Source organism: Artemia sp. Qi Xiang Cuo, chromosome 1, assembly GCF_049724085.1.
Source record: "Artemia sp. Qi Xiang Cuo chromosome 1, ASM4972408v1, whole genome shotgun sequence".
In the NCBI taxonomy this organism is placed as follows: domain Eukaryota; kingdom Metazoa; phylum Arthropoda; class Branchiopoda; order Anostraca; family Artemiidae; genus Artemia; species Artemia sp. Qi Xiang Cuo.
The window spans coordinates 72,430,158-72,450,406 of record NC_142794.1 but is presented as its reverse complement, the minus strand read 5'-3'; the positions used below and the strand labels follow the sequence as shown (position 1 = coordinate 72,450,406).

Sequence of the window (20,249 nt, the reverse complement as noted above, 5' to 3'; positions counted from 1 at the left end):
AATCTAAGCTAAGACTAGAAGATGAAACTCTAAACTCTTAAATAAAACTAAACAAAACTAGAGCTCTAACTAAAACTCTAAGCTAAGAATCTAAGGTAAAACTCTAAACTTTTAACTAAAATGAATCTGAACTAGAACTCTAACTAAAACTCTAAGCTAAGACTCCAATCTAAAACTGCAAACTCTTAACTATAACTCAACTAAACTAGAACTCTAAGTAAAACTCTAAGCTAAGACTCTAAGCTAAAAATCTAAACTCTTAACTATAACTAAACTAAATTTCAACTCTAACTAAAACTCTAGGCTAAAACTCTAGGCTAAAACTCTAAACTCTTAACTAAACCTAAATTAAACTAGAACTTCAACAAAAACTCTAAGCTAAGACTCTAGGCTAAAACTCAACTCTTAACTATAACTAAACTAAACTAGAACTCTAACAAAAACTCTAAGTTAAGACTCTAAGCTAAAACTCTAAACTCTTAACTATTATTAAACTAAACTAGAACTCTAACACAAACTATAAGCTAAGACTCTAAGCTAAAACTCTAAACTCTTAGCTATAACTAAACTAAACTAGAACTCTAACCAAAACTCTAAACTAAGACTCTAACGTAAAACTCTAAACTCTTAACTAAAACTAAACTAGAACTTCAACAAAACTCTAAGCCTCTAGGACTCTAGGCTGAAAATCTAAACTCTTAAATAAAACTTAACTACACTACAACTAAGCAACAACTACGCTAAACTACTACTACACTACAACTACACTACACTAAACTACAGCTACAACTACAGCTAAACTACAACTAAGCTATGACTCTAAGCTGAAACTCTAAATTCTTAACTAAAACTCTTTACTAAACTAGAACTCTAACAAAAAATCTAAGCTAAGACTCTAAGGTAAAACTATAAACTCCTAACTAAACTAAACTAAACTATAACTCCAACTAAAACTCTAAGCTAAGACTCTAAACTAAAACTGTGAATTAAAACTAAACTAAACTATACATCTAACTAAAATTCTAAGCTAAAACTTTAAACTAAAACTAAACTATAACTCTAAAAAAAACTCTAAGCTAAGACTCTAAACTAAAACTCCAAATTCTCAACTAAAACTAAACTAAACTTCAACTATATAAAGAACTAAGCTAAGACTCTAGGCTGAAACTCTAATATAAAATTCTAAACTCTTAACCAAAATTATACTAAACTAGAACTCTAACTAAAACTCTAAGCTAAGACTCACGGCTAAAACTCGAAACTCTTAACTAAAACTAAACTAAACAAGAACACGAACTAAAACTCTAAGCTAAGACTCTAGTCTAAAACTCTCAACTCTTAACTATAACTAAACTAAATTTCAACTCTAACTAAAACTCTTAGGTAAGACTCTAGGCTGAAACTCTAAACTCTTAACTATAACTAAACTAGACTTAAACTCTAACTAAAACTCTAAGCTAAGACTCTAAGCTAAAACAATAAAGTAAAAGTAAATTAAACTAAACCAACTCCGATTAAAACTTTAAGCTGTGACTCTAAGCTAAAACTCTAAACTCTTAACTAAAACTAAAGTAAACTACAACTCCAACTAAAACTCTAAGCTAAGACTCTAAGCTAAAACTCTAAACTCTTAACTAAAACTAAACTAGAACTCCAACTAAAACTCTAAGCTAAGACTCTAAGGTAAAACTCTAAACTAAAACTAAACTAAACTAGAACCCTAACAAAAACTCTATGCTATGAAACTCTAATATCAAACTTTAACTAAAACTCTAAACTCTTAACTATAACGAAACTAGATTTCAACTCTATCTAAAACTCTAAGCTAAGACTCAAGGTTAAAACTTTAAACTCGTAACTAAAACTAAACTTAACTAGAACTCTAATTAAAACTCTAAGGTAAGACTCTATGCTAAAACTCTAAACTCTTAGCTATAACTAAACTAAACTTCAACTCTAACTAAAACTCTAAGCTAATACTCTGATCTAAGACTCTAAACTCTTAACCGAACTAAACTTCAACTCTAACTAAAACTCTAAGCTATGACTCTAAGCTAAGACTATAAAGTAAAACTAAACTAAACTAAATCAACTCTAACTAAAACACTAAGCTATGACTCAAGGCTAAAACTCCAAACTCTTAATTAAAACGAAACTAAACTAGAACCCTAATTAAAAGTCTAAGCTAAGATTCTAGGCTCAAACTCTCAACGTTTAACTATAACTAAACTAAACTTCAACTCTAACTAAAACTCTAAGCTAAAACTCTAAGGTCTTAACTATAATCATGGGCGTAGACAGTATCTTGCGTAGAGGGGGCAGCCGCTTCTTTCATGGAGGTTGGAGGGATCTTACTAATACTGCCCGAGGTCCTTTGAATATAGGTCTCTAGAATCTAGTTATTCTAAATTTTGCCAAAACTCAGCTTTTAACATTTTCTATGTTCTACTTTTCCTGCAACAGTATAACATAAGAGACTCAATATCCTACTTCCAATTTCCAGAAAACATAAACACCACAAAAGTGATTTGACACAAATTACATTATGGTTAGATAACAGCTTCTTCTAAGAATTGAATTTAAAAGTTTACAGTTGGCCAAAATTAAATTTCAAATTGGTATAGGGGAGACCGGTCCACGTTTATCCAAAGCAAATAGTTTCAATATAAGAACCTATGTGGATTCCGGTGGATTATAAAAGCTCTGACAGATGGCAGTTTAGGTTTTTAAGATGTCTGACCTGGATTAATGCTTTTACCAAAAATATCAGATTGGATCAGGTTTTATGGTGATTTACTATGGAATTGTGTTCAATTTTGTCTGAAACCCTACGCCTAATTACGAATACTAGAAAACTCGCGTTTTAAACTCACATTGTATTGCTTAAAACCCAAAACTGTGTTATTTCTGGCGTTGTTTAATTCTGTCAGAACAGTAGTTGAACTGAAGTTCTATTTTTTCCTTTTCCAATTTCATTCAAGATAAAATACTTAAAAGTAAAACAGAAGAGGAAAGAAAGAAAGGTTTCTCTGATCCAGAATAAAATAAAATTGCAATTTTTTCTGTCTTATTCTACAAGAAGTCAGTTGGATTCTTTAGAAGTGCCATGGCTGTCCCTAGAGGAACGCTGCAAGACAACATAAAAAAAAGTTGAGAAATTAAATATCATTCTAAAAAGTCTGGACCTATGTCTTCTTACACCCTGATACAACATATGATAAATATTTACAGATGAACAAGAAAAAGTACTAAGAACTTACTTGAAGACGATAGCTGATATGCTTTCGACTGTATTCCCCTAGAAGTGTGTAAATTTGCATACACTTATGCCATTATTAAGAGTATAAAAGTACCGGATAACGGAACTGCAAATGCAGTGGAGACAGTGGAGGAATTACAGGTAAAGATTGGTACCGTGGTCTTATGGATTGCCTTAAAACTCTATCAGTCAGAACGCCAAAAAGTACAAGCCTCTGACAGACAACTGCTTTCAACAGTCACAGTATAGGGGCTTTCTTTAACCACCTGGAGCGAGGCTTACATAAACACATGTTCAGACCACAAGACATTTGAAATTTCGACGAATCAGGTCTGAAAACATCCACAAGCCTGGTAAAATCTTTGCACAGCGAGGCCAGAAGTAAGTAGGGAAGTTCACATCAGCATAAAGAGGTCAGTTGACCACGATTTGTGCTGGTGTTAATGCGTCGGGAACACAGTTCCTCCTCTACTTATTTCCCACAAAAACAGTGTCTGGAAATTTTACTCAGGGGATCTTTACCAGAAACCATCACGATCAGCTCAGAAAACACTTCTGGCTGGATGACTGCCTCTCATTCTTTATTTCACTTGCAGCATTTTATCAATCAAGTCAAACCCTCCAAACAGTCACCTGTACCTCTGACATTAGAACGCTAGATCAGCCGATACACCATTGAATTGCTTGATCTAGCTAAAAAATAATAGTGTTTTCCTTTTAACTGTCCTTCCCCACACTACTCACAAACTACAACCTCTAGAAGTGACAGTCATGGGGTGCCTTAAGGACTACTACAACCAAGAAGCCGCAAGTTTTATGACTGCCCACGAATGTAAAACTATATGTATAATATTGATGAGCTGCTTGGGAAAGCATTCCAAAGGCTTTCACTCCTGAAAATATAATCAGTGGAATCAGAGCAAGTGGTGTCTACCCTACAATTAGAGAGGTTTTCAAGGATTATCAGTTCTTCTTGTCATATGTCTCAGACAGAATGCCTACCACATCTAGTGAAGCACTTGCCAGAGAAGTTTCTATGCTCGGCGCAAGTCCTGTGTGACATTTAGACTCCTTTAACATAAACCCTGAAACAGACGCAGCACAGGTTCTGTCTCTAAATGAGAAGCAAAGGTCAACAGATGATTCGTTAAAGAGATCGTTCATGGAAACCCCTTTCTAAGAGGCTCAGCACGACAAATCAACAGGAACAAAATATGAAAAAGTCAGAAGTGCTCACTGACACCCCCATGAAACAATGCATTACTGCTAGGATAAAAGCTGTATCTGCCAAAAAGCCCTGGTCCTGGAACGGATGAAAGTCAGACAAGTGAAAAGACTAAAAAGCAAAAGGCGTGTCTCTCGCAACAAGAGTTACAGTTAGAGTGACGATTCTGACGTAGACGATCCTGTATACAACAACCCTTCAGACCCCAGCATAGACATTGAAGACGAGCCCCCTACCATCAACTTCTAATTTGACACAGAGAGAGTCAAGGCTGGTGATTACATTCTGATTGAGCTGAAGAGCAAGAAAGGAAATTCTGTTCACAATATTATCATTATCAAAAAGTAGCAACTGAAGAACTTAAGGTCTACTTGTGGAAGGAGATTGAAGCAAGAAACTTTGCGCTAACTGACGAGATGGATATTGACTTAAAGACGGATGTTGAAATAAAACTGCCACCTCTGACAGGTAGAACACCAACATTAGCGGAGCGGCTTGCTTTTAGTGTTAATAAGTCAATGTATAATTTGAAATTAATACTCTATAGTTCTTTTTTTAAACCTTAATGAAATTCATTTTGTAGTTTTTTATGCTGACCATATCCTTCCTTAATTTTATAGCCGAAAAACAAGCTTTAATGTTCCCCTGGTCTCTTCTCTTTTTCTTTTTTCCGGTGGCCAAAAATAAGCCAGAGACTGCTGAACCTATGCCGGGGTGGCCCAGATTTGGCACTCTTGATCACTTGGATAGAGAGGCATCCATGTGGAAAAATTGCGGGGTATTTCTAATTTTATTTTTGAAGGATGGTATTGAATGAGTTACTTTTGCTTTGGCATGCTCAGCAACTTCTTATCGCTTGAATCAACTCATAGAGAATTAAACAAGTCAAAATCAGCCGATCCTGGGCCAGTCTCCTATCTATATTTTGGACCGAAAATCAATATTGAAGATCGAAACGTAAATGTTGAAATTGCAAACGATATTTGGATAGTTCTGTTTATTTGCAGCTTTTTTAACCATCTACCAGGTAACATCCAACAAAAATTCCAGCATAAAAAAAGTTTTCGTTAATATCAAGCGTAAATTTGAAGTTATAGGGACGCAGCTGCCCCCCCCCCCACCTCTGCCCCCCCTTCCTTGCGACTATGACTATAACTAAACTAAACTTCAACTCTAACTAAAACTCTAAGCTAAGACTCCAAGCTAAAACTCTAAACTCTTAACTAAAACTAAACTAAGCTAGAACTCTAACAAATACTCTAAGCTATGACTCCAAGCTAAAAACTCTAAACTCTTAACTATAACTAAACTAAACTAGAACTCTAACTAAAACTCTAAGCTAAAACTCTTGTCTAAAACTATAAACTCTTAACTAAAATTAAACTAAACTTGAGCTATAAGAAAACCGCAAAGCTTTGATTTTAACCTAAAACTCTAAACTATTGAGTATTACTAAACTAAACTTCATATCTTCAACTCTTAACTAAAACTAAACTAAACTTCAACTCTAAATAACAATCTAAGCTAAGACTCTAAACTCTAAACTATAACTAAACTAAACTTCAACTCTAACTAAAACTGTAAACTCTAAACTCTTAACTAAAACTAAACCAAACTAGAACTCTAACAAAAACTCTAAGCTAAGGCTCTAAGCTAAAAACTTTAAACTCTTAACTATAACTAAACTAAACTAGAACTCTAATTAAAACTCTAAGCTAAGACTCTAGGCTAAAATTAAAAACTCTTAACTATAACTAAACTAAACTTCAACTCTAAATAAAACTCTAAGCCTAGACTATAAGATAAAACTATAAAGTAAAACTAAACTAAACTAAACCGACTATAACTAAAACTCTAAGCTATGACTCTAAGCTAAAACTCTAAACACTTAACTATAACTAAACTAAACTAAAGCTCTAACTAAACTATAAGCTGAGACTCTAAGGTAAAACTCTTAACTAAAACTAAACTAGACTTCAACTCCAACAAAAACTCTAAGCTAAGACTCTAAGTGAAAAAATCTAAAATCTTAACTATAACTAAAGTAAATTTCAACTCTAACTAAAGCTCTAAGCTAAGAATCTAGGCTAAAACTCTTAGCTGAAAGTTAACTAAACTACAACTTTAACTAAAACCCTAGGCTATGACTCAAAGTTATGACTCTAAGCTAATACTCTAAACTCTTAACTAAAACTAAACTAAACTTCAACTCTAACTAAAACTCCAAGCTAAGACTCTAAGGTAAAACTCTAAACTCTTAACTAAAACTAAACTAAACTAGAACTCTAACTAGAACTCTAAGCTAAGACTCTAACCAACAAACTTTAAAATCTTAAATAAAACTAAACTAAGCTTCAACTCTAACTAAAACTCTAAGCTAAAATTCTAAGGTGAAACTCTAAACTCTTAACTAAAACTAAACTAATATAGAACTTCAACAAAAACTCCAAGCTAAGACTCTAGGCTAAAACACTAAACTCTTAACTAAAACTTAACTAAACTACAACTATAACTAAAACTCTAACTAAAACTCTATGACTCTAAGCTAAAACTCCAAACTCTAAACTAAAACTCTTAACTAAACTAAAACTCTAACAAAAAACTCTAAGCTAAGACTCTAAGCTAAAACTCTAAACTCTTAACTAAAACTAAACTAAACTATAACTCCAACTAAAACTCTAAGCTAAGGCTCTAAGCTAAAAACTTTAAACTCTTAACTATAACTAAACTAAACTAGAACTATAATTAAAACTCTAAGCTAAGACTCTAGGATAAAATTCTAAACTCTTAACTATAACTAACATAAACTTCAACTCTAACTAAAACTCTAAGCTTAGACTATAAGATAAAACTATAAATTAAAAATAAACTAAACTAAACCGACTATAACTAAAACTCTAATCTATGACTCTAAGCTAAAACTCTAAACTTTTAACTATAACTAAACTAAACTAAAGCTCTAACTAAACTATAAGCTGAGACTCTAAGGTAAAACTCTAAACTCTTAACTAAAACTAAACTAGACTTCAACTCTAACAAAAACTCTAAGCTAAGACTCTAAGCGAAAAACTCTAAACTCTTAACTTTAACTAAAGTAAACTTAAACTCTAACTAAAGCTCTAAGCTAAGAGTCTAGGCTAAAACTCTTAACTGAAACTTAACTAAACTACAACTTTAACTAAAACTCTAACCAACAAACTCTAATCTCTTAAATAAAACTAAACTAAGCTTCAACTCTAACTAAAACTCTAAGCTAAATCTCTAAGATAAAACTCTAAACTCTTAACTAAAACTAAACTAATATAGAACTTCAACGAAAACTCTAAGCTAAGACTCTAAGCTAAAACACTAAACTCTTCACTAAAACTTAACTAAACTACAACTATAACTAAAACTCTAGCTAAAACTCTATGAATCTAAACTAAAACTCCAAGTTCTAAACTAAAACTCTTAACTAAACTAAAACTCTAACAAAAAACTCTAAGCTAAGACTCTAAGCTAAAACTCTAAACTCTTAACTAAAACTAAACTAAACTATAACTCCAACTAAAACTCTAATATAAGAATCTAAACTAAAACTCTGAATTAAAACTAAACTAAACTATACCTCTAACTAAAACTCTAAGCTAAGACTTTAAGCTAAAACTCTTAACTAAAACTAAACTATAACTCTAACAAAAACTCTAAGCTAAGACTCTAAACTAAAACCTCAACTAAAACTAAACTAAACTTCAACTATAAATAGAACTAATCTAAGACTCTAGGCTAAACCTCTAAACTCTAACTAAAACTCTAAGCTAAGACTCTAAACTCTAAACAAGCACTCTTAACTAAAACTAACCGAAACTATAACTCTAACTAAAACTCTAAGCTAAGACTCTAAACTAAATCTACTATAACCCTAACGAAGACTGGAAGCTAATACCAAACTCATAATCTAAATTAAAACTAAACTAAACTATAACTCTAACTAAGGTAAACCTTGACGACAAAGGAAAAAAAAATTGAAAATACTATGTTCAAAAAAGTTTAAAAAAAATTTAAAAAACAGGGGGGACTTTGGGGGTGCCGAGGGCCTTTGGGGGTGCCGGGGGCCCTTTGGGTGTATCAGAGGGTCCTTTTGGGGGCACTGGGGGCCCTTTGGAGGCCTGTTGGGCCTTTGGGCCCGGGGGGCCATTGGGGTTGGGGTAGGGGATCTCACAACACTGTTCAAATGAAACTTGTGCATTATAACGACCACAGAGTTTCAACCAAATCATCTTCTAAATCATCTTCTAAAATTATCTTCTAAAATGTCTCAAACTGTTTCGCCTAAATCATCTTCTAAAATGTCTGAAATGGTTTCGCCAAAACAATCCCTTAAAATGTCTCAAACGGTTTCACCCAAATAAACCCCTAAAAGTAATTTCTGCATGTTCCTTTGTTTTGGCATCCCTGCGCTGTCAAATTTGAAATTCCCATGGAACCATTTCCTGCGTTAATCTCTTCATCTCATAGGTGTTCTTGGTTACACTATTATGGCTTCGATAGAATTCCCGAATTTATCTCTGTCACTAAAGATCAGAGAAGCCATATTTAAAAATAGAATATCAATTTATCTCTGTCACTAAAAACCTGACATCTCTCAGACCTAAAGATCAAAGAAGCCATAATGTTTCTTAATTCCCTTTCGGGTATCAATCATTCCCTTCGATTATGCAAATCAGTTTCTCAGATATTCTCTCCCCTTTGTGGATCAATAATTCACCGCCGATTATGTAATCAACTTCTCAGAAATCCAGTTCCCCTCGAGTCGATGAATACATTGTTCCCGTCAATGCGCAGGTGCAAACTTCGTCCCGGAGTCATTACACCAAGAAACAACAAATAAATTGACCTTGAAAAAGGGGGAAATTGACCCCATTAGACTCGATCAATAATCCTTGAATAAATTATAGCCTGTCAGATTTAGACTCAATTATAGATGGCAGCACGCAGTGTATCTCATACCTCCTGATAGGTCCCTAATTTTGAAAAGCCTTAATTTCCATATGGGGTATTTTAAAGAGGAGGGGTGTTTAGCTTATGCATGCAATCTCAATTTAGAAAAAAAGAATGATATAATTGGTGGCCAGCGTTTACCCCCCCCCCCAGAAAACACCCCCACCCGGAAAATACCCCCATGGAAATTATAATCCACGAAAAATTCCCCCCCCCGCCCGGAAAATTAACCCCCTCCCGCTAAAAAAAACTGCTGAAAATACCCTCCCCTCGGTAAATACCCACTCCCGGAAAATACCCCCGTGGGAAATAAGGCTTTCCAAATTTGAGAACTTTATTTGAGTTTTATTTGATTTTGTTTATGTAGGGGGAAGGAATTTCGGTACTTGTGTATTATGCTCCACTCACTCAAGTTTACACTGCGTAAAATTAGAAAACAAACCGGTTTTTTCATTAATTTTTTTCAGAATCACTGCTATGGCTTGTTCAGTTTAGTGGCAATTTTTGAAACCGTGTTAAAAATAAAACAAATAATAATTTCATTAGAATATATGGCAATCAAATCAATGTCAGCCCCATTCAAAGAAATTATCGAAGAAGCTATGAGTTAAATTTTTTTGTAAAATGATAATATTTCTCACCATCTCCATTTCTGATAATTTGCTAATATGCTGAATATAAATAGAAACAGAAACTTCTTGAGGTGGTGCTATTTTACCAGGCTTCTTGAGATATTCTGAAAAAAAATGTAAATTCCAAATAATAAGAGCACATGGTTAAACAGCTTTAAAAAAAACAAACAGGGTATTATTCGAGAGCTTAGTACAGCAGTCACTATAGAAAAAATCTTTCGTAGCTGCAACACCTTTATAAAACTGCGTCACAACTTGGCTGTACAACTACACAAGTAGGCTCCCCATGGACCTGGTCAATATGGTCATATGTATGTGCTTATGAAAAATAAAACAACTGAACTTAAACTTACAAATGGAGTCCTTTTTCATTCGAAGTTGATTTTCTAGCTCCTAATTTTTTCATATACATATTGATGTTTGTTTCCACTTAACCCGTTAAAACAATTCGATTTAGTTTTTACTGTCATTGGCACTTAAAAATATTGTACAAAACCTTGTTTCTATTTATGCACAAAAAGCAACATATTAGTGGTGTAAGATTTAGGAAATACTATTTGGATGGAGTCAGAATATTTGGATGAGTTTCTGGAAAGTTTGTAACTCCGACAAAAAGTAAAATATCTGATCAGTCTAGGAGGGTATAAGAAAAGCAGCATAGGTTTAAAAATAATGTGGGGATATTTTTTTGGATTGATGATAATCACAGTTATGACAATGCGTATTCTGGGAAGTCCAGGGACGTAATACGCTATAGGGTAGTGGGTCAACTGCCCCCCGGGCTGCAGTTTGCCCCCCCCCCCTCCCCATCTGAAATATAGTGTCTTCAAAACTCTTGTCATAACTAAGATAGGCCTACATAGTTCAAGCATCCAAAGAAGCAGATCAGTTTTCTTTAGTATACCTTTGCCTTTATGGTACTATATGGCACATTTTTTATTTTTCACTTGGTCTTCTTCACTTGACTTGGGAAAATTGACTCTTACTTTGCCTTCTCCCCCCACGGCTTTTGACGAAATTCTGCTCCTGGAGAAGTCAATTTTTAGAACACCATGAACTGAACACTTTGGTCTTTACCTAAGGTTTGACTTTTTGTCCAAATTCTTTACGATCAACTGCTGAAACACAAGGGCCAATGAATTGGAATAAGAGACTTTTTTAAAGTAATAAGAAACTGAAACGTAACGAGGGAGGAATTCAGGAGGGTGCAGCCAACCTCATATACACAATAGTTTTTTTCGTTTTAAGTTTTAATGTTGCTCCTTAGTTTTAGCTGAAATGAACTCTTTATTATGATGGCAAGATAAGCTTAACTGGCTATTTTTATGCATTTTTGTTGTTTCCTAATGACATTTTCATGTTTGCAGATCTAAGCAGTCTTTGTGAAAACAATAAAAAAATAAATAGTAATCATGGTTTAGATCGGGAACAGAAATCCCATCTTGAAACTGTTTTATCTCCTTTTTGGACATCTCCCATGCTTGGTCTATTTTTTGGATATCATCCTCTATTGTGTCCAATCAGACAGGTAATAAGTAAACATTTCAGGTACCTGCAGTATACTTACCTGTATTCTAGAAAGGGCTATTCATATTTTTTTTTGTCTTTTGGCAGACTTATCTATCAATAAAATATTTTTCCCAAATCTAATGAGGGCAAAATTCCTTTCCGGTTCGGATATTAGCCAATTTAAAACATTATGTACGAATACCTTTTATCCTTATCTAATACTGTTCCAAATTCCGTGTTCTCAGCACAAATTTTTCTCTTTATTTCCTAACAAATAGTAATGGTAGATATATCAGCGCCAATATTTTGAAAAAGCAAAAAGAGATGCTTAAAAGTATAATTTTAATTGCATTTTTGTTTCAAATATCTTGCAATTTTAGATTTTCTCAGATAAATAAGCGAAGTTTCTTGTAAGAAAAATTCCTTAACAAGAGCATACAAAAAATCCTATACAGCTTTCGCCCCTTAATAAAGCACGTGCTAACTACATACCATCATAGCATAAATGGTTATAGATCTGCACATATTCCCTGGCACACTCTAATCATCCCCAATACGTTTCGTCTGTTTTAGATCTACTTGTTTCTTTAATAAATATATCATGAAAGCTATTACAGCTATACATGCCTCCTTTAATCATTTTAATTGATAGTAGTGGCTACTACTACTACTACTAACAGCTCACCACAGCACCAAGCCACCTGAGGCCATCACAGCTGCACACGCTCCTCCTCAATCCCGATCGATTTAAATCATTCCTCTTTAGACCCTCCCAGGGACTTCCCATTTCCCTTAAATCTTTCTTGACGACATTTTCCCACCCCAACAACGGACAACCTGCTCTCGTTTAGCCTTAAACAGTTGGCGGAAAGGACAATCTTTGACAATCAGTCATCTTCATCAGCAGAATATGCCCTAGCCATCTCAACCTTTCTTTCATTATAGTCCTAAAAGTGGAATGAAATGAAATTCCGAATGAAATTCCTGTCCAAGAAGAAGATTTTGAATTGTAAGATAATCAAAGAGAATGTATTCCCAATTATAGTAAGTTGAATATTAAAGAAAAGAAGTTCCCAGTGAAAGAATTAAGCACTTAATTTTATTAATACAAAGTCTGTGGTAAAATTTTTTCTTTCAATTCTTATTTATCAAGGTAAATGAATTTTCATAAAGAAGAAAGACATTATAAATGCAAGATATGCATTAAAGAATAATCCTGTAGTTATTACTTACCCAGGAATATGTTTATTCTTATGGGAGAAAAACCTTATGCATACAAAATATGCGCTAAACTGTTTTTTATTTAACTCTTTTTTATCCAGACATATCAGTGTTCATGCAGGGAAAAAATATCGTTAATTCGAGATTTGTACTAAACAGTTTTGTTAGTATTCTTATTTGTTTATTCACACTAATCAAATCAGATATCTTTCTATAAAGTCAAGTGAAATACTGAGGATGTAAAGTGCATAGCGAAGAAAATGAGGGTGACACCTTAGGCATAAAAAGTGTACGCTAAAGTATTTTCTTTCAACTTCTACTTTTCCATGCACATGAGATCTCTTAAAGAAGAAAAACCTTATAAATTCAGCATGTGAAATAAAACTATTTTCTCGTAGTTCTTATGCAAGAGAAAAGTCTGATAATTAAGCAGCAGTATGTTCGTTACTCAAAGTTTATCCTCTCATATTCAAGCCCATAAAATATTGCAATTTTTTAAGGACAAGAAAATTTATATTACCTCCCATGTCAATTTTAAGACACGTATTAAGCTTTCACATATATTAGTTCAAGAACTGATAAATACCTGCAGCAATAGGAGTCACCCCAGGATCGTAGCCTCTTATGCTCAAGTTGAAAGCACCGGCAAGTTTCTCACAACTGTAAAAAGATTCGAATGTAAAGAAAAGCGACCTCTGCAAGCTTAATACCCCGTTCACTTCTTAGAGGGAAGCGTTCAAGGACGTATGGTAATCATTCTCATCTTTTCTGAAATCCAAACAGTTAGAGAGAGAAGTGCTGATTTTTGCAAAACTAAGTCCTTTATCATTTGTCAAAAATTAAATGTTTTAAAAAAGAATTAATCCCTGAATTCCACTAACGAGAAGACGCGAGGGATGACTTAAGGTAAATTTAATATACAAGCTGTTTAGGGCTCATTCGAGCGTTTAATAGTGGCTTTTTTCTTAAAAGTTATGGTGCCCAGTTATTTCCCTGATCTTTTTTTCAACAATAAAGGTTCCACGTTTGAATCGCTTAAGGTTTTGACTGCTTTAAGCTGACTAATCCAAATAAGTGGATTTTACTTTAAAAAAATGTTACAAAAATATCTCGGAGGACTCCCATTTACAGTTTACTACACAATATATACATCAGTTTGATACCTCCAAAATTGATAACACGTATGTATATACAGTCACTGGAAAAACTAGAAATCAAACTAAATAGGGGTTTGGAAATAAGTTATTTCAAAAACTTTTCAAGAAAGCTATTTTAGTAATCCTTCAGAACATAATTTATTTCATCTCGTTTTGCTTATGGAAATAAAAAAAAATACAAATTTTTTTTTAAAGAGCAACTTTTTTGTGAAGGTTTTTATGGGTTTTAGAGAAAAACGTTTTCTTTGATGGTCAATATTAGCTTTTCATTTGTTTTTCTTTTACAGTTTTATAATGAAAATAGCTTTCATCAGGCTCATCTGGTTTGAATAACTTGATAGAAAAAGAAACATTCGGGCTTAGAACTGCTCTGTGTTGAGTTCGATGTCTCAAAGGAAATAAAAAGGTTATTGGCCGTTTCCTTTTATTTCTTTATAAATGCTTGCTTTTATTTCTTTATAAATTTGGGAATATTTTATTCCCAAATAAATGAGAAATAATACAATTCGAAGTATGTATTTTATTTTAGAAAATATTGATTTCAAAGTTATAAAGTTTCATAATGTTTATTCAATTTTGTTTATATATTTGTATTACGTAGTTTTTGTTTTGATTCTGCACATGTAAGCCCCAAAGCCTTTGATTCACCAGTTTGACATAAATTATTTAAGAAAATATTTTTAGAACAAGGGATTCTCTGAAAAATTCTCATTATGTCACAAAAATTTATTACCTTGGAGTTTTAATATATACTGGAAAATGTGGACATTTAGAATCAAAGTAATAAGAAAAAACGTTTTCACTACTTAGAAAAGTAAAATGTATGCTTTAGGCTTCTGTAAGCAAACCTTCCCCTTAACTTTTAACTGTAGAACTTTATTTATTTAAAAATTAGCATTTCATCTTTAAGGGCCTCTAGAAAGTCTAGACTGGCATTATAAAAACTTAAAATTCTTCATTTTGCCTCAAAACAATTTCCGAAAAATAAATTGTTGACCCGAAAATCAACATAATAACAGAATATGAGCATGCATAAATACTTTTGTCGGATTTGTTTACTAACTATATTGACGTCTCATTCTTCTTTAATATTGCAATAATACGTCCAACAAATAGTTAAAAACCCAAAAGGAATCGACTTTTTAATTGTTCAAATAAAAATTTTGATAACCTGCTTGATGGACTGCCACGTACGTATACACCGATTTTCAAAATTAGAAAAAATATCAGTATCCTCATATCTATGCAGCTCGAGAACTAATTCCAGCTCTACTGAATTTGGCTTCTGACTTTTCTCCAGTATTTCTTGGTTGCTATTTGCCTTCCTAATATTTCCTAATGACTCTCTATTTTTGTTACGAAACCTAAGAGATACCTCACTTCCTCAAAGATAAACAATAAGAATCTTTTAAAAAGCCAGAGACAGCTGTGTGTTATTCTAAGGTTCAGGCGTATATATTTTCTTAATTTCCCACTTAGACACCACAAAAAACATCGCAATTTTGACTATTTTCTGCAGATTTTTTATAAATACAGTTTTTCGTTTAGTATCACTCAACCATAACATTATTTACTATTTGCATTGCCCAGTATTAACAACGGTGCTTGGTATTATTTAATCATTGTTTATGCTCTATTATTTTACCGTTTTATGTTAGCTGTTAAACATAAAGAAATTAGGAGTTAAAAGAAGACGAACTAGAAGATCAAACCTTTCTACGACTAAAAAGTTGCTATAATTTGAGTTATTATAATAAAGTTAAGTTAGGATGACTTGTCAAAAATCAATAGCCCCAAATTTTTTGTGCATTTACAAAACATAAGGAAGCATTACTTTATTAGGGTTTGAGAAGCATAAATTTTTATATAGTTAACAGGTCTTTAAAGAATATTTGAAGCCTTGCACGTATTTAACGGTTAGGGGTATGAACTGGATACGGTTTCTACGCTCTAAGTGCCGACTTCGTGTCGGAAACAAAACATATATAGATTATTTTCCAAATCTTCATAGTCAAATGATTTCTATACGGTTTTCTGGTGCATGTTTTTCCTCGTTTCAAACTTAAAGTAATATGGTTATGTTTATAACGAAAAAATAATCAGCTCATCACATGTGTTTCTATGCTATTTTGCCACAAAAATCATTTTACATCTCTCATCACTTTTTCCATCATGGCACAAAACATCCTTTAAAAAAACGGTATTGTATGTTTTTTTCTGTCACCGGAAAAATGGTATAATTGCTTTCTTTCTTATTACATAAACTTTCTGTCAAAGGACGAGCTGTCGGTAAATTTTTCGTCATCACAATTCTGTAGCGCTGTTTTTTTCCCCGCGACTGTGAAAAGTGCCATGGTTTACATCAGTTATTGTTAGTGTCATTGGACGAATTGCTTTTGTGTCTTTTATTGATTTGAAAATTTTTCCCCCCGAAAAAGATGTTTTCCAGACGAGTAAAGAGGTACGTGAAACCAAACAAGAAGAGAAATAAAGGCAAATAATAATTTTAGCTTAGATCGCCATAAAGTACAGTCAATTAATAAATGAAATACAAATAATGCAAATTACAATAAATGATGATTAAGTGAAACTTGAAACAAACAGAAATTACCACAAACAAGAGTATTCCCTCTAAGCCTTCTAAAGACCAGAATGTCATTTGCGCTTTACTGAAACGAATTTTACTTCGAACCTCATAAATGAATTTGTCACGGCGAGAAAATGAATCAAAATCACCATAATAACAAAGATTAAAGATTACAAAGAAAAATGTTAATGAATGTAAATTGACAGTTTAATATAAATTTATATTTGTTCTTGAAGGTCTCAGTAGTTTTGGATTTATGAACTTTATGAAAAAGACAGTGTTTAGAATGTATTTTGTTTCAATATTGTATTTCGTGTTCTCGTATTTTGATCAGCATACTTATCACCATTTCCATGAAGATTCAACATAATATCCTAGGGCAGCTCCTTAGAATTCCTAAGGGTTTCACATACTGTTTTTTGAGTTAGTTTGATATCCCATTCAACTTTTCTTGAAAGTTACAACTTCAAATCCTTAGATTCTCTTGACTTATTGTACTTATGCCATTTGTACAACTATGATGCACTTAGTGTATTTTGTGCTGAATATCTTGCCACTTGCCGCTCCAAGTAAACTTGAAATAACTGCTCTAAACCGTTCCTGAGATATTGCAAATGTATTTTTTACGACCCTAATGGACATAGTGACTTTCAATTTTGTTGAACACCCTTTTCGCCATTCCCTAGAAGTTACAACTTAATGTCATGAGAATTTCCCGAAATAATGCAAATATGTCCTCTTGACAACCTGAATTTATATTAAGTCATATGATATAGCTCCACATCCCTGTCAACATTCACTGAAAGTGTTAACACAGTACAGTAATGACATTTTAGACAAAAACACTTTTTTAGAACGACAGAGAAAAATAACGACATATGTATGGTATGCCAGTTTTTGCAGTAAGAACGAAAATATTGTCACTTAGAAGTGGCAGTAGATTTTGTGATAACAAAGAAAACCAATAAATTCTTGTTCAGGGAGAGGTATGGGTAGGGGGAGCAAATTCAAGTAAAAGTGATTTATCCGAAAAATCATGGAAATAATGGGATAAATCCTAAAAATCTTTGGTTTTCGGGTAAGGTGTGATGTGAAGGCCTCTTTCTTGAGACTTCACGATAACTACATACAATAGCACCCACAACTTACTACAAATTCCAAAAATATCTATTTATGGATGATTGTACACAGAGAAAGTTGTATTCACAAAAAAATTACACCCACAAAACCACAACCATAAGAAATCCCGCTTGTGTAAGTATCAGACCATTTAGTTGCCATATTTTGCGTCATTAATTTTTTCATCATAATAAAAAAAATCATAATAAAAATCTGCTCTCTTTCTTTTCTGCTATCAAACGAAGTGTAACCATTTTACATTTGATTGAAAAAATCGTTTTTCTTCTATTTTTTTTTTATTTATCATTTACCTTAGTAGAGATATTGCCATTGTTTCTGTGCGTCCCTAAATGAATTTTCTCCGTTCTTATGCGATGTAGTTTAGTCTTATTAGGTTGGGTTTTATAGATTGGAAATAGTTTTATTTTAATAAGAAAATTACAAGAAAATTACGCCAAGAAAATTACACATGCATAAAGTTATGTTTGAGGGTCATAGAGGGGGAATGAAAAAAGACTCAAGGACAATCTGACATAATGTTTACAACAACTAATTCACACCATTCAGCTATTTAATAAAAATTACCAAAAACGGATTGAAATTATAACTTAAAACCAAAAAAAATTATTCCGTATATGAGGGGTGCTGCTTCCTTCTGAAACCCCCATTGTTTACGCGAAAGTTAGACTTTCTTCTGAGTTCTGTTCAGAACTTTTGGTAGGGAACAAGAAGTAAGTTTTAACCGACTAAAATTTTGCGTGGTTTAGAGACTGTCCCTCCTGAACCCACCGCTCTTTACGCTAAAGTTTTATAGTTTAAGTTTTGTTTTTAAAGAATTGGGACAAAATGTCAAACATTGAAAGACAGGGGAAGCTTTTTGAAAGACAGAGGGAAAATAAGATATTAGCTAGATAAACATTTTAGCCAAAAAACTTTCGATGACGAAATTATTGATGCTATTTTATATACAGTCTTTACTTTTACTGTATTTTGAATGATTTTTATTTAGTTTTGTGTCTGCACAAAACAGCTTATGTTTCTGTATCTAAAATGTCCAACGGTAATAGTCTGTTTGCCCACTCTCTTACTAGAAAACAGTGATTATTCATAAATTATCTTGTTCACGCTTGATTTGTTTACTCATAGAAACTCTAACAAAAAAAAAAAAAACCATTGCAACTAACCATGGCTACAATTCCAACCTATGAGATTTTCTATGGATGATATTCTTACCAGTGGCAATTCTTCAAAGATACGATTTTTATAGGTAAAATCCTCAACCAACTTCGTTCTCCGTGTTTGAACTCCTCAAGGCTCACCATCTTTCATGGGCAAAAAATTCCCTAGGTGTTATATCTGGATGTCTTATCGTAAATGAACACTCGCCCCAAAAGCCTAAAATTTAGAACGCGCTTATGAAAAAAACTGTCAAGCGAGGAATAAATTGTCATTTAAAGCTGATTCAGAAACGATTTCTTTTTTTATTAATCTTAATGGCAAAAGTTTTTTGCGAAAACCAACTTATGGGAATTTCGAAAAAAAACTTTAAACCCTTCAAGAATGACGTCGGATTGGAATGAAAACTGCACTGGTGGAATCATCGTAGCCAAAAACCTTATTAGGGAGAATTAGTCCGCCGTTTTGAGAAAGAGGGGAAATCTATTTTGTGCATGGAAAGCAGTTATGTGTCTCCTCTTTTTTTCTCTTTTTTTTCGTCACCGATATTAGGGTACACAAACATCGCAGAGAGATATTTAAGGGTTCATTTGAAAGCCAATTTCTTATATACAAGTGCTCTTTATAAATAAAAGCCCAGATTTAAAATAAAACACAATTTTTGATAAAAAAAAGATGGATCTTCGTACAAAAGATAATATAAGACACGAGGCTTTTGACAAGATTAATAAAAAACTGTTTCCACTAAATAAATTTTTCAAAGAAAAGTAAAGAACTCCATTGAACCAAAAATAATCACAAATCGAATCAAATAATCTATCAAGTATAAAACTACCACAAATCAGCATCAATAAATAAATGAAATCAAAAACCAACATAAATAAAAATAAATAAACGAGTTAAACTTAAAACAAGCAGAGTTAACATAAGTAGCGCTAACAAACCCCTATGCCTGCTTAAGGCCGGAACATAATTTGCACTTTACTGAAAAAATGGAAATTTTCATCTTTATGCTCTTCGCCTTACAAGTAGTAGTTGTAATAAAATTAGTAGTTGGATCAATAGTAATATTAGAACAAGTAAATGTATCAATGGTGGTAGCATCAGTAGTACTGTGCACATATTTCCTTTTGGTCAATTGATCTTTCGCTATAAGCATTCTATGAGAGATTAAACTTAGTACACAAATCAATTCTTAAGATACGCTCTTTTGACAATCTAAATGTACATAGTGTCTTTTGTTACTTGAAATTTGCCATCAATAATCTCTTGAATTTTACCTTCATAGACATAGCCTTGATAGTACATTAATTAAAAAAAAAAAAGTTTTCCCGAGAGAAGTAAAGAGCGAAGTTGAAACTTCAAACGGACAAAAATTATTGCT

General features: G+C 32.9%; 1 protein-coding gene across 1 annotated transcript in view; it reads right to left on the bottom strand.

The window, feature by feature from the left end:
* The window catches only part of LOC148956693 (gamma-aminobutyric acid receptor subunit rho-3-like), a 98,167-nt gene extending 79,128 nt beyond the window's left edge, over positions 1 to 19,039 (bottom strand). Inside the window, exons 1-3 of the mRNA XM_089086790.1 lie at positions 18,923 to 19,039; positions 13,413 to 13,486; positions 10,106 to 10,200 (exon numbers count right to left, since the gene is read on the bottom strand). Of these exons, the coding sequence (XP_088942916.1) occupies positions 10,106 to 10,200; positions 13,413 to 13,486; positions 18,923 to 19,011 (258 nt within the window). The 5' untranslated portion in view covers positions 19,012 to 19,039. The remainder of the gene's footprint in view (positions 1 to 10,105; positions 10,201 to 13,412; positions 13,487 to 18,922) is intronic.
* Positions 19,040 to 20,249: the final 1,210 nt, after the last annotated feature.